Here is a 14,476-nt window from a genome sequence, read left to right on the forward strand (position 1 = left end):
GCTTTCTTAGTTGTAGGAGGAGTCGCTGTGCTGGCCGAATGAAGCGTCGAGGATCCAGGATGAAAGCAGCGGAGTCTTTGCAGGTGAAATCTTTGGGAGGTGCAAGAGCAGAAGCGTACAGGGCTGTGTAGCTGCCAGGAGTGGAAAAGTAGGATGGGGGTTAAATTTGATGAAGAAAAGCAAATGGGAAAGTTTTCCGACTAAGACTTGGAACTTGTTTTTAACCCAGTTAAAGGAGAAATGCTATCATGTCTTCCATCCCTTTATTAAAATTCATAGATGGATAAGGCATGTCAAGACTCTTCTGATTTCTCACATTCATGACACCATCCCGTTTAAAAGAGACAGTTTCTGTATTTTGTCACAGAAATCCCTGAATGTGGCTTTTAAAAAGAATTGGCAGATTAAGATCATAGGGTAGGATAAAAGTTATATAATAGTATAAATTGAAATACTCTTGTCTGTATTTAATGGCCTTGGCATAAAGCAAGCTATATATTTAAACCTGCAGATCAGATTTTCTGGATCTCTTAGATTTGCTGCAAAATTCCTCCCATTTTGCTTTTTCTATATCAAGTCATGTCTAGCTTTTGCTACCATTGTTGCATTAATGTTTCATCCTAACCAGTTACAAATTGGACTTCGAAGGCTGTAAGTCTGCTTAGGATGATACTACTGTCCTTAGAGAGGGAATCCTAAGCAGGTTTACTTGGAATCCTACTCAGGACTATTCAATGGGGCTTATTCCAAGGAAAGTGTTTTTAGGATTGCAGTGTAATTCTCCTAATCCTATAAACGTGAGAATCACATGTATATGACTTCAGAATCAAAACAGAGTGCATGGTAAGTTGTGAGACTTACCATGCAGCAGATTGCACTGCTTAGGCCTGCTTCCGGAGCTGCCTATTAAAATGTCAGTACGTCCAAGTGTGGCTCAAGGTACATGAAGAATTAATCTCCAAACAGTACAAGGGTATTTTCAGAAATAATGCTAGCAATGCTGTGTACATCTTATCCTTCTGTGTTTACTTGTAAGTACATCTGGTAGAGTTTAGAGGGCTTACTGCTACTATTTTTGTTTTCAAGGTTAGTATACAGAAATGGAACAGTGGAGTGGGCACCTTGTAGGGCAATGGATCAAATAAATACATAAGTATGAGTATAAATAATAATGTACTGAACTGAGTTCTGAAATGTCTTTTTTTTTGTTATGTTTCTCATATTTCTGAACCTGTTACCTATAACGATTCACATTCAAGAAGGGGAGAACAATTTTTCAGACTTTTGTGTGGAGGGCCAACGGGAACAGAAGTCTTTTCAAAGCTGTCAAGAGTCTTGAGATTGTTGTGTATAAAGTGGTTCTGTACTTCAGCTCCCACTGGAGAATGTCTGTGACATCACTGGTGACACAGACTGTGCCTCCATTGCTTTGGGAGTACTTTTCTCTGGAAATATTTTCTTATTTTCAGCACGTCTATACCTGAGCATATATGTGCTTGTGTGCATTAAGTGCCATTAAGTTGCTACTGGCAACCCTATGAAATAATGTCCTCCCAAACATCCTTTTGTTAACAGCTTTGCTCACATCTTGCAAAGTCAGGGCTGAGGCGTCCTTTAGAAATTCAGTCATCTCCTGCCTTCTTCTCCTTCTTCTCCTGCCTTCAGCTTTTCCTAGCATTATGCACTCTTCCATAATTGCTGAAGACCAGCAAGGCTCATTTTCCAAAAGTAGTCCTGCAGTTCTTTTATTTTTCTGGAGGTTCCTTATTTGGAACTCATCACCCCCATTTTTAAAGGGCAAAATGAAAGGTAAATGTACTCTTTCTCTCCAGGAAGACTGTCCATGATCTTTTCTGTTTTGTCCAAACAATTGGTGAGTTACTGGTTCAAGCCTTATGCTTCAGAAGTGGATGGATGAAGTGATGTAAAAAGGGACTGCTGTAGCTCTTAGATGCTTTTAACCTGTAGACATATATAAATGTGTGTGAAGGCAATAACCATCAATGCTGATGGTACTACACCAGCATAATTGTCCCCTGAAAGCTGTGCCAACATTGGTGATCGTTAAGAGATGCCATGTCATGTCGCTTGTCATTTACACTGCTAGACGTATTCCATCAATATATCCATTAGAAATACAGCATCAGAGGATAGCTTTGCATGCAACGTTTTGCTCTTGAATAAAGACAAAATATATATGCCTTTTCTCAATCGCAAACTGTGCATAAAGGTCTTATTTACCTTTTGTGACTTCAGAATATAGGCCAATCCTATATTGTTGGCAGGAGTCTGAATACTGTAAGCTGACTTATATCTGTCGTAGCATTTAGAATTTTGGGTTCTTCATGCAGAAAAGGTCAGCTGCAAGCATATAAAAGTTGTGTCAGTTTAGTAGTCATGTCTAGTGTGTACTGACCCATTAACTGGACAAAAACATCTTTCAGCCAAAAATTTGAGATCACATATTGTTGCAGCCTTCCCATTTTGAGAATCTGATATTTCCAGATTCCAGTCTGTTGTCTTTATAACAATCAAGATCTCAGCCACACATGGGAAGGGGTAGAAACCAAATTCAGGTTCTCTTAAGTGACCTTACTTAAGATTAACATAAAATGTTGTAGATCCTCTCCAATATTTATTCACCATATTTAATTATAAAAAACATTTTACCTCTTTCCTGATGTTAGTGCAAATTCAAAAACACACTATATTGCCTACACTTCTTTTTGGGTTGTCATGCAGTGGCCATATTATGTAAGTTCTTTGTAAAACTAATTTGTAAAAGGTGCTTTGGGTCTTCATTGGGGAGAAAGACAGATGGGGAGAGAGAAAGAAGCAAGCAATGGAAAATTCCAGGAGCAAGTAGGAGAAGGCTTTTCCAGTCTTCCAAAGATGAAGACTTTTGGAAAAGGATTGCCAACTCTAGGTTAAGTAATTCCTGGAGATCTAGAGTAGAACCTAAACAGAATCTGAGGAGGAGAATGAGCTCAGCAGGAATATGATCCCATCCAGTCCACCTTCTGAAGGTGTCATTTTCTTAGGGAAGGTTGACCCTGGTCAGCACTGGGATGGGAAACCATGAAGGAAGTCCAGAGTTGCTACTACCCAGAGTCAGGCAATGGCAAGCCACCTTGGATGGAATGTCTCATGCAGCCACAGCAGGAAGAGTCTGCTGCCTCCCTACTGCCCCCCAATTCCTCACCACCACTCTGAATCATTCCTCTGTCCCCCCTTTTAGGGTTCCCACTTTGGGAACCCCTAAAATAGATGAAGATTGACTTATATGAATATAATTCTCTGATTATATGTTTTATATTTTGACACAGTAAAATCAACAAGGTTTGTATAATTAGCATCAACTTACCAACATCTAGAAAATCACAACATTGTATGTGAGCCATTTCATTTATAAGAAAGTAAGGCGTTGATAGTACATATAAAACAGTCGCTAATATTAAATTATGACATGCAGATGGCTCAGAATGGCCACCCAACTTGTGTAGGGTATAAAAATGATGTGAATGCTGCTTTAACTCATTATATCAATGCATGTCATCCCTGATCCTTTTTCTTTTCCTTTTAACAATGACTGTTGAAGGCATAGAATCCTACCAAAGCTTCAGACTTAATGTCCCATATGCTTCCTGTCAATTTAGGTCTGTACATTCTTGTTTCCATTGACACAATCATCTAAAGTTGTGACTACCTGAACATGTTTAACATAACCTACAGCAAAAGTCTTAGGCAATTGAAACAGCTGCTCTTTGTTTCTGCCAGTTCTCTGGACTGAGTGCCTGTCTTGTGTTTCTGCTTTCTTGTATCCCTTTGATTGCTTGCATAACCTTTAATATGTATATATCCCAGATAATTTTTCAAGGATACAAGTCTTTGAAGATGAAAGGTTAGGAAATGTAATACTCCTTGAATCCTCTTCATCTTTGTTGTCTCAAAATATTAGTAGATATTTTTCCATCATGCTGTATGGCATATCAGATTTCAAGTATCTATGTGGTAGGAAAGTTTTCATACCTTTCATCATTATCTTATTGTATCATACCTTTTACTGAAATATCATGAAACTTTGTGCAGCATCGAAGAGTGTGAAAGCTTACAAGTGTGACATCTCAAAAATCCTAATCAGAGTCACACCCTTCTGATCCCAATGACTTCAGAGGACTAAGAAGAGTGCAAATCTGCTTACAGTTGAACTACAAGTGCCATGAACATCAGACTTGGTACCATATTTTTTATCCATGGTATCAGCTCAAGAAAAAAGGGTTGGATTTTCATATATGAACAACCTTTAGGTAGCCATGGAATGATTCTGATTTACAATAGTATTTGAACGTTGTATGTTTATTGCTGTTCTTTGTGGATGTGCTGAGCAAACCATTTCTTAACAAAGATAATTTTGTCAGTCTTCTTCACAGAAACTATGATCTCGGCAACTGCAAATAACCAGTAACCAAGCCAGTTTCCGTGAATGAACTGCCAAATTCCCTGAAGCAATTTCTTTATTCACACTCAGTTTCGATAAACATGAGATAATAGGCGTTATGATCTTGGGAATATTTCTCCATTATTAATTTAATTGATTTAATTCACTATCAGTTAGTTGGTCTATCTCCAGTTCACACCCTCTGGTATCCCAGTGCTAAAAGGGTTATGTTGACTTTATGGCATTTTGTGAAAAATAACTGAGACCAGATATCGCTATCTGGAAACATGGCGTCTGTTTGCCAGAAGTCTTTAAAATGTACTAGAAGCAATGTATACAATGATGATGATCAAAAGGGGAAACAATGGGATAATCTCCCTCACTTGAGTAACAAATGAAAAGCAGAAAGAGAACATCAAAGTTCATGCTGTTATCTGGAACCTGAATGTGTGAGCAGAATTACTCCAGTGTGCTTGCCTTAGTATGGGACATTCTAAGTCAAATACTACTATCCCATTATCCCATTACCATTATTATACTCTTCATTCAAAAGCTGAGAAAGCTCTGCAGCAATTACTAGTAGTAAGTCCTGCTATGTTCAGTAGACTTTACTCTCTGATAAGTGGCCACTGGATTGCATCCTTAGTTGCACATCTGCATTATACCAGGTACATAGTCCAAAACTCATGATATCAGTCATGTATTTCTCTTTCCCTTCATCCAAGTAGCTCAGGATGGTGAACATCTCTACTCATCACAAAACCCCTTTTAAGTAGATTAGGCTGACGGATCCAAAGTGAGCAAAGTAGGCACCCGAACCCAGCACTCCCAAAATCCTTGTTCAAAACTCCAGCACTTACATCAGCTTTCAAATGATATCTTTAATGATAACCACTGCATAATCCAGAATTAGACCATTGATTGCTGAATCAAAATCTTAGGTAGGTCTTGAGGTGCTGGCATGAAGTCGTGCCAATGAAATGCTGAATGTGGATGCATTCTCCTCCCCCACCCCCAAAATCAGTGGACAAGCTGCACTATTACTTGCTTTTTCCATCTTGACAAATTCCTGGGGAAGCTTAGAAGATTAGTGAGTCTATCAATACAACTTTTTCACTAAACTTTGATTGCTGGGAGAAAAATAGTGACAGAGAACACTTTAAACATTGTGTGTGTGTGTGTGTGCCCTCAGGAGGAGAGGCTCTTGGGGTGCAGTGGGTGAATGAGTGTGTGTGTGTGTGTGTGTGAGAGAGAGAGAGAGAGAGAGAGAGAGAGAGAGAGAGAGAGAGAGAGAGAGAGAGAGAGAGAGAGAGAGAAGGGGCCAGGTTGAGCAGGGATGGTTCTGCATTTACTTTTTCCCCCATGTTGTCGATCCTGCTGAATTCAGATTGATTTGAACCCAGGTCTTCCTCCTTCCTTTTTCCTGAATTGAAACAGACTGTGTTTACACTTGTGTGGCTGCTCTCTCCTTCCCGCTTGATTGGAGAGGGGGGGGAGCGATGGTTGCAAAGATACACCTTGCGGTAAATTTGAACAGTCAGCAATAGATAAAAATGCCCAAATACCATGTTGCCTCTCTCTTGTTACAAAAGACAACAGTTTTATATTACAAGCATAATAAAGTAAAAAGTATAATACAACCCAAGAGCCTTTCAGGCAGTCTCCTAATACATTTCTCAAGACAACGCATGCCCACAGATCTCAAAGTCTCTATGAAATGTTTGTTTTGACTGCAACCTCTATTTTAAGAGTAACTGTTTAACAAAAATGCTACTTTACAAGGACTATCAGTTTATATACATTTATATGTCTTCAGTTTCCATTCAAGGTAGCTAGTTTCATTTCCAGGCCTGTAATAAGCACTGTAAAAAAAAGAAAGAAGAGAATCAATTTAAAAGATGAGTATATTTACTTTTAATTAAGTAAAATGCCACATGTATCTGTTTTACATTCATCATTGCAAACTCCGCAAGGAATTCACAGTTTATTTATTTGTTGGACTTATATACCGCCCTTCCTGGCCAGCCTACTTGGGGCAGTTCACAACAATAAAAAATACAATTAAAACTGAACCAGAAAGAAAAAGCAACCCCAACCAACCAACTCCCCCCTCCCACCTGCCATACAGTGGATGGAAATGCAACCTCCCAACAAAGGTGGGGTGGTTTTAGGGGGGAGCCTAACTGATGTTCCAACACCCAGGGCCTTTTCGCACGGGGATCTTTGTTGCAAATTGTTTGCGGAATGAAAAATCGCCATTTAAAATAGTGGAATTCGTCGTTATGCATACCTGCCTTTGTAGTGGAATCAGTTGCGTTTTTTAGCGTTTCCCACAGGCTTCCGGTCTCGGCAGAAATCGCTAGAAAGGAAGCGCTATTGCCAAGCTCGTCCCGCCCCTGGCCGTCAAGCAGCCAATGGGCAGCCGTTAGCATGCTCCCAAACAGCCCCTTTCCCTTTAAGAAAGGTTTTTAAAAAAAAAACAGACCCATAGCAACGAATCTAGGTAGATTCGTTGCTACGGAGAGACCCATCCAGCTGCCTAATGTGAGCTGTCGTTTGATTGTATGATCGTTGGCACGCTGCCTCGAGTGATAAAAAAAAAATCCCCCCCCCCTCTCACGGGCCCGATTTTCGGCTGAATTAATGTGTAAAAAATAAAGGGACTTTATTTCAGCAAACGGGCTTTTATGTGGTTTGTGCTTAGTGACTAAAGGTGAAGGACTGAAGCCAGGGAAGCCTCTAAACAGAAAGAGGCTCGCTGGTGCGTTTATCCCCGCTCGCTCGGAGAAAAAAAAATGGCGATCGCTTCGCCGGAAGTTTGGAGGAGAGAGCCAGGGGGAGGGACTTTGAAGAACCAGCAACAATGGTAACGCACAGGTCTTTAGCGCTACTGTTGCAGATTGGTTGCAGGAGTGTATCGCTATCCGGAGGGTGAATCCACTTTTCTGGAAAAGTTGAGTTTCAGACAACTCTGCTTGAGCTGGACCGTCACTGCTTCCAAACCACTGGCAAATAAAATCTTGGGGGAGGGGGAATCGGGTAAGCCATTTTGTAAAAGGTCTTGAGATTATCTGTTGATAACACATCAGTTTTTTTTAAAAAATATCTGGTACAGTGGCCATATTAACAAGGTTGGCATTACATAATATCAGTCTTTTTCACAAAGCGGCATAATTTTCTGCCTGTTGGATCTCTAGATAGTTAGCACTGTGATTCATCGATGGAGATAACCTGAATTTTACAGTCATTCAAGGGACTTGATTCAGTCAACAAAGTATTTTGGGATGTTGAGCAGTATTTTCTTCACTTTTCTGAAAGTTTATGATGCTGACTAGTACACAAGAAAATTTAGAATCATAGAATCATAGAGTTGGAAGGTACCTCATGGGTCATCTAGTCCAACCCCCTGCACTATGCAGGACACTCACAGCTCTATTGCTCTTCTACTGTCACGTGCCACCCCCTTAAGCCTTCACAGAATCAGCCTCTCCGTTAGATGGCTATCCAGCCTCTGTTTAAAAATTTCCTAAAGATGGAGAACCCACCACCTCCCGAGGAAGCCTGTTCTACCATATTCAGCCTGTGCTGCAGCAGCTGCATTGGTTACCAGTGGTGTTCTGGATCAAGTTTAAGGTCTTGGTTTTGATATAACTAATAAAACCCATATGCTAAATATTTGTTTAATTAAAAAGAAATATTAATGAAAATATAATTCATTATTTTGAAACGGATTCTTTAATCTTAAAAACTACAAAAGCAGCACTAAATATATCTTACTATGTGATATGGAAAATTTTACATGGCCACTGTATGCCACATCAATGAGTTGAATCCAAAGTACTTGTAGTGTATCTCCAATCAAAAATAGTGGCTCTGCTCCCACTTTATGCAGCTTCTCCTTCCATGTCACCAATAAAGCTTTTCTTGAAGGTCATGAGACCTTTGGGAACTGTTTGGGCTCAAATAGGGGAAAGCAAAGGGAGTTTGGATGGAAAAACTGCAAGAATCACAGATCCCTTTATACACAAGCAGAGGTTTGGCACTTTAGGGCACCTTCTCACAGGGAAGTGTTTTCCATATTGGATGTGTGTAATGGTTGGAGTAACCCAGCAGTGAAGAAATGCTGATGCTTTGTAAGAAATGCACATTCAGGTTCCAAGCACTGATGTGTGTGAACAAAAGCAAGGCAGCAAAAATAGTGGCAAGGAGAGATGAAAATTTTTTCCGAACTTTGGGGCATAACCATCTGGATGATGCAGATCATCAGGTTTCTGCTTAGAACAGCAACTTTTCACCCATTTCCCTATCTTCATACCGAGACGCTTTGTATGCGAATTATACATTCCCCTTTCCATACAACAGGCAATAGAATGGAACAAGAGTGCAGAAATGGAAGATATTGTCATATGTTCCCTTTACCATCCATTGTGGGTAGGGAGGAGGATACGGAATGCAGCATTGTTCTTTTTCCAGTGTTTGGACAGAAGTACACGTCCTTCCTCTCACACATCTAAGCATTACCTGATTCCCTGCCAGTTAAGCTGGAAAAAAACTGAAGTTAAACTGATTTTCCTCTGCATTATTTTCAGTGGAATATAAAGCTGCTTATATCCGTGTACCGCTTAGTGGATTGATTGGCATTCTCTAAGGTTTCCAGCATTTGGCCATAGGAGTTGAAAGCATATCCTATGTTGTATCCAATGCTGATTTAAAATGCTGTTTGATTTTTCTTAACAGTAAATGGTTGCATATGTTTGACTATGTATAGGCCTTCAAACTGAATAAAAGAGGCTGCATTTCACTGGCTTGCAGTAGCAATACAAGAGGATCTTAACAAGGAAAGAACTGAATGACAAAATTGCTATTTAGCCGTTGAGTGTGTGTGTGCGTGCGTGCGTGTGAACTGCACAATCCAATATAATTGTTTCAAGGTCAACCCTCTGATTATTGCTAATGACAAAGAAGCCTTTCATTTATGTGTGAATAACTAAATCCTGTCCATCCGGATTTGTTTGTCCTAAATAGTGGAATACTGTAGCTAACACTCCTCTATTTCTGAAATGGGGTTTTTACTCTGTGAAAATTAGACTTTCCTTTCGCATTGCATGATTATGGATTGTTTAAAAGGATTAGTAGAAATGTAGGGCAAAGAGGAGACACTCCCATGAAAATAATAAATACCCCCATTAACCATGTATTTCCTTATCGATCATTACTCTGTCACATATAACTTTGCATATCTTCCTTTTTCAAAATGTTTTCCAGCTGGTTTTCTTTTTTACCTCTATTACAAAGTAATCCAGTCCAGTATATTGGTTCATTTAAATTTTCCTGCTAGTTTTTGTTTAAAAGTTCTTTCTTTTTTTTAAATAGACAGTTGACAGGCCGAAGGATTGGTACAAGACGATGTTCAAACAAATCCACGTGGTTCACAAGCCTGGTATGTGAAATTTCCTTGCTACATTTTCTTTCATCCTGGTGTCTTGCTGTCAGCTGATAAATTATCTCAGGCAATCCCTTGATAATCCCATACCTGTGTGGCTAATGGACGTGAATATTTTTCTTCACCTTCAGAAAAATATAGAGGGGATTGAAATCAATGCATCATCTAAAGCCAAGCAGCACAAGAGTTTGGGTGCATCCTTAGAAACTGGCAAGACTTTTTCAGATGTTACAAGAATGGGGATGCATGCATACCAATCATATGTATTGGGAATACATGCTACTTGTGACGCTGCTTGCTACTTGGTGGCTGTGTTGTATGAACAGGGGCAATCTGCAAATTTCTCAGGTTCATACAACATATCATACAATCATGTGTCTGCGGAGAATTGTGGGCTAGTCTGTGTGGTTGGTGAACTCCCCATGCATCTTACTGTAATCTCTGGAAAAGTCTGTTATAATGATTGGTAAGACTTTTTTTGGCAAGTGCATCAAAAGTTAGCCATGGAAAGAATGAAAAGTTCCTGGCTTAGAAATGCGGTTTCTGTGAAACTGCAGTCCCTCAGTGATAGCTCCTTGTGAAATGGACTCTGTGTAATATGGATGAGCTCTTCCCCAAGAATATAAATGAGTGTGTACAAATAGGCATTATGCTTATTGACACCCGAAATATGCCATTAATGGAGAATTCAGAAATGGTAAATTACTCTGTGCAAAGCTCCTGAAGAGATACTGTTGCATAGAGGAAGTTGTGTAATCATAAATGAGTCAGTATTTCTGAGAGATAATGTGTGGTCCAGTAAGCTTTATAGTTCTAACACAGATATGGATCTGATTAAAGAAATATTTTTAGTACAATCCTGTGCAGAGTTCCGCTGATTTACCTACTGATTCCAGTGGGCTTAGAATGGATAACTGCAAGAGACTGATGACTCTTATGCATATTGACATCAGTGGCTCTGGAAGGGCATAACTGCTTATGTCTGCACAGTTAGCCTGTTAATTATATGAGTTTTAAGTAACCAGTTGATGAATTTGTCTGTTTGTATTTACATATATTTGAATGAGAATAGTTTATGAAGAAGACATATTTTCATTGGATTTTAAATGATGTATTCATGCTGCATTCGTATTGTAGCAGGCACCAGCATCAAAGAGGCATTTCATGTGTGAGAAAGAAGGCGAAAATGCCTCTCCAAACATGGTGCCTGCTAGTGACTTTTTGCAAATTCTTGCACTATAATAATTCTCTTTAAAATATTTGCCACCAGAATAATCAGGATCATGTTTTTTGTCCCTAATGCTGCTACCAAGTTCATCTATTAAGGATTTCAATCTAAATTTGAATCCACATCTCCTGGCTCACAGTTCATCACCCTAGCCTTTATGTTATACCATCTCTGTGCCTGAACATGACAGTATATTTTTATATATACCACATAAGAAGTAGCAGCTGTATCTGTGGATATGCTGGGTCTGATCTAGCTTTTTTGTCTTAGTGGCTCCATTGATGGTGATATTCTGGCTGCTCTACATGCAGGCACACTGGCTGTGGAAAATCCACAAAATCAGACCCCTGTAGGGAAGACACCTCAGATTATTGCCTCACGCCACATAGGTGCATCATTTATTCACACACATAACCCACAGCTGCATATGATGGCACCATGAGGAACCGTGAATGTACTCAAAGGGAAAGCTAGGCTGAAGGCAATAGAGCTAATTTGGTGTCCAGCCAATTTGGTTGTAGTGGTTAGGAGTGCAGAGTTCTAACCTCGTGAGCCGGGTTCGATTCTGCACTCCCCCACATGCAGCCAGCTGGGTGACCTTGGGCTCGCCACAGCACTGATAAAATTGTTCTGACCGAGCAGTGATATCAGGGCTCTCTCAGCCTCACCCACCCCACAGGGTGTCTGTTGTGGGGAGAGGAATGGGAAGGCGACTGTAAGCCGCTTTGAGCCTCCTTCGGGTAGAGAAAAGCGGCATATAAGGACCAACTTCTTCTTCTTCTTCTTCTTCTTCTTCTTCTTCTTCTTCTTCTTCTTCTTCTTCTTCTTCTTCTTCTTCTTCTTCTTCTTACACCGGCATGTTTGTCCAAGTTAGAGGAAAGGAATTTTTTTCTTTTAATCCAGGTCCCAAAGACAGTTTCATATTTACCATGGTAAACCAGTGGTATCTTTTATCAGGTATATAGCTAAGGGGGAAAAGGTTCAGTGATATACTATTTTCATCTCTGAGACCCCAGGCTTGGTTTTAATTCTGAGATCTCTTATAGCAGAGTTGTTAAAAACCCTGGATTCTCTGCAGACTGCTGCCAGTTCGAGCTATTAGTTTAGAGCTGTTAGTATTGCCAGGATTAGCTAGTTAATTGGTTAAAGCACATTGTAGCCAAATGTAAGCCCTTTGATCCCCTTGAGTTCAGGGAGGGAGGGAGGGGGTGGAACAAGTACATTGAAATCAGGTAGCTTTAAAATGCGTATCATTGGCTGACTCTCAAAAGCACTGCTGCAGCTCCTTCTTTGCTTGTATCACAGGGCTGACCCTCATTTATTTGCAGGTTAATTGATGGTGCATGAAAGGAATCCCATCTTTAGCGTTTCTCATAGCAATGACTTCATACACACATTCTTAAGAGTGGTGTGTGGGGAAATCCGTAGGGAATTGGTTTGTACCTTGCTGCAAGTGTGTGTGAATGGACCACATGTCAAAGGCTAAAGGGAAAATCAGATATAAGTTGCCATCTAGAATCAGATGACTGGAAAACATGGCAACAGTATTTGGAACAGACTCCAAAATGTGTACCAACCGGGGAGAGTTGGCTGCCCGCTAATTTGTTTTGTTTTGTTTTTGCAAATGCAAAGCTGCCTTGCTGTGATAAAGTGACAGGTATTGCACTACTATAACGTTTATATTTCTTTTTGTAGATGACGACACAGACATGTATAATACTGCATATGCATATAATACTGGTAGGAGTTATTCCTTCCCTTCACATGAGTCTTTGCTTCTTAGTGTCAGCAAGTAATAATGGCATCTAACCCCATAGACTGTCTCCCATTGTGTTTGTGCAACAACAGCTTTCTTGAATCTCAGTCTGTGGTTTCCATTTTTGCTATTCACCCAACATTCATTTGCTGAAAATGACCTTGAAATAAAATTTTATTGGGATTTCCTTTGATGCGTTGGGTTGGTTTTTCAGCAGATTCCGGTTTAGCAGGGCAGGGAATTTTTTGATCCAGAATAAAGTGTTAGACCACCATCTGCAGTGTATTTAAGTACACTCTAATCCAGGGGTAGTCAAACTGCGGCCCTCCAGATGTCCATGGACTACAATTCCCAGGAGCCCTTGCCAGCATTCCCCAGCATCCTAGTTGCATCCTTTTCAGTGGACCCTCTGCCATTAAACAGAACTCAGATTCAAAATGTAGCACATTTGTGCATCAAAACTGTAAGGATTTTGCTTTGTCATTGACTGTAATTTAATTTGACTGAAATTGACATAATATAGTAGTGGGTGGCTGCAGGAGGTTTCTTAGAAGAACGCACACCAAGATAGAGGGCGGTGACAACGTACAAAAAACTTTGGCATGCAAGCGTAGACCGGCATAAAATATGATGTACCTTAAAATAAAAATGAATTTTAGAAGTATCTTCACTCACATATTGTATAGGCCAGATTTTCATTTCCAAAAACACATATTCCTAGCATGATTTGTTAGGACAGTTTTCCTGCACTATTACTAATCGCAAATGCATCATCCATTAACAAGATTAACAAAGTCATGGCCATGTGTAAGCGTATTTCCTTTTCAGCTTTCAGTAATTAGACTCAAGAGAACCCTAGGGAACACCAATAACTGACAATATTTGAACCTATATTTCAAGGCATTTCCCTAGGGACACATATCCTGAAGCCAATATCTGCGCCCTACCTAGCTGCACACAGCTCACTATCAAAGAACAGGGGCTTGATGACCCCTCCTGATTAGCTGCTTGGATCGAATTTCAAAATAGTCCCTGAGTAGGCCTCGCTATGTGGCTAGTGAGCTGAGTTTGATTTGTGTGCAAGTTTCAGTTCTGATGCCAGCTGCTTTTCTCAGCCTTTTTTCTTAAAAGATTGCTAAAGAAAGCGAGGGGTCTCGGGGAGGGAGAAGGTACTAGGGAACTGGAAATCGACCAAGATGGTCTATTGAATGCCCAGGTTTGGTGCATATTCACTTCTTGGTGGAGACCTGGGAGGGGGCTGATGAGAAGAATGCAGTTGTAGAGGCCTGTGCTAAGCATCTTCACCTTGATTTGGCAAGGGCAACCTGTGTAAAAGGACAGGGTTTGATCACAGATCACTCTTCCTGATCTGTCCTAGAGTGCGGAGGAGAGTGCGACTACAACCAAACCCTCCCCACAAAAACTGAACACAAGAGTATCTGTGCATAGTACGCTCCTTTCTGAGTATTGCCCCAGCGATGGCACATCCTCTGAACTCATCAGCTGTGTAAGTTAGGGGAAGGGCCTGAACACAGACTTCAGCAGCTGTATGAAAGGAAGCAGTGGATACACAGTATACGAGCACAGAAGACGAGCTCTGAATCAAGGCAA

The 14,476-nt window shown here is 40.3% G+C and overlaps 1 protein-coding gene across 50 annotated transcripts in view; it reads left to right on the forward strand.

The window, feature by feature from the left end:
- The window catches only part of SORBS2 (sorbin and SH3 domain containing 2), a 269,623-nt gene that overhangs the window by 204,791 nt on the left and 50,356 nt on the right, over positions 1-14,476 (forward strand). For 49 of the 50 annotated variants that reach the window (XM_077302175.1, XM_077302170.1, XM_077302181.1 and 46 more), the window contains 2 exons: positions 9,812-9,878; positions 12,805-12,849. In XM_077302175.1, the coding sequence (XP_077158290.1) occupies positions 9,812-9,878; positions 12,805-12,849 (112 nt within the window). The remainder of the gene's footprint in view (positions 1-9,811; positions 9,879-12,804; positions 12,850-14,476) is intronic. The other variant, XM_077302186.1, reaches the window with a different exon arrangement.

Source organism: Paroedura picta, chromosome 10, assembly GCF_049243985.1.
Source record: "Paroedura picta isolate Pp20150507F chromosome 10, Ppicta_v3.0, whole genome shotgun sequence".
NCBI classification, from domain to species: domain Eukaryota; kingdom Metazoa; phylum Chordata; class Lepidosauria; order Squamata; family Gekkonidae; genus Paroedura; species Paroedura picta.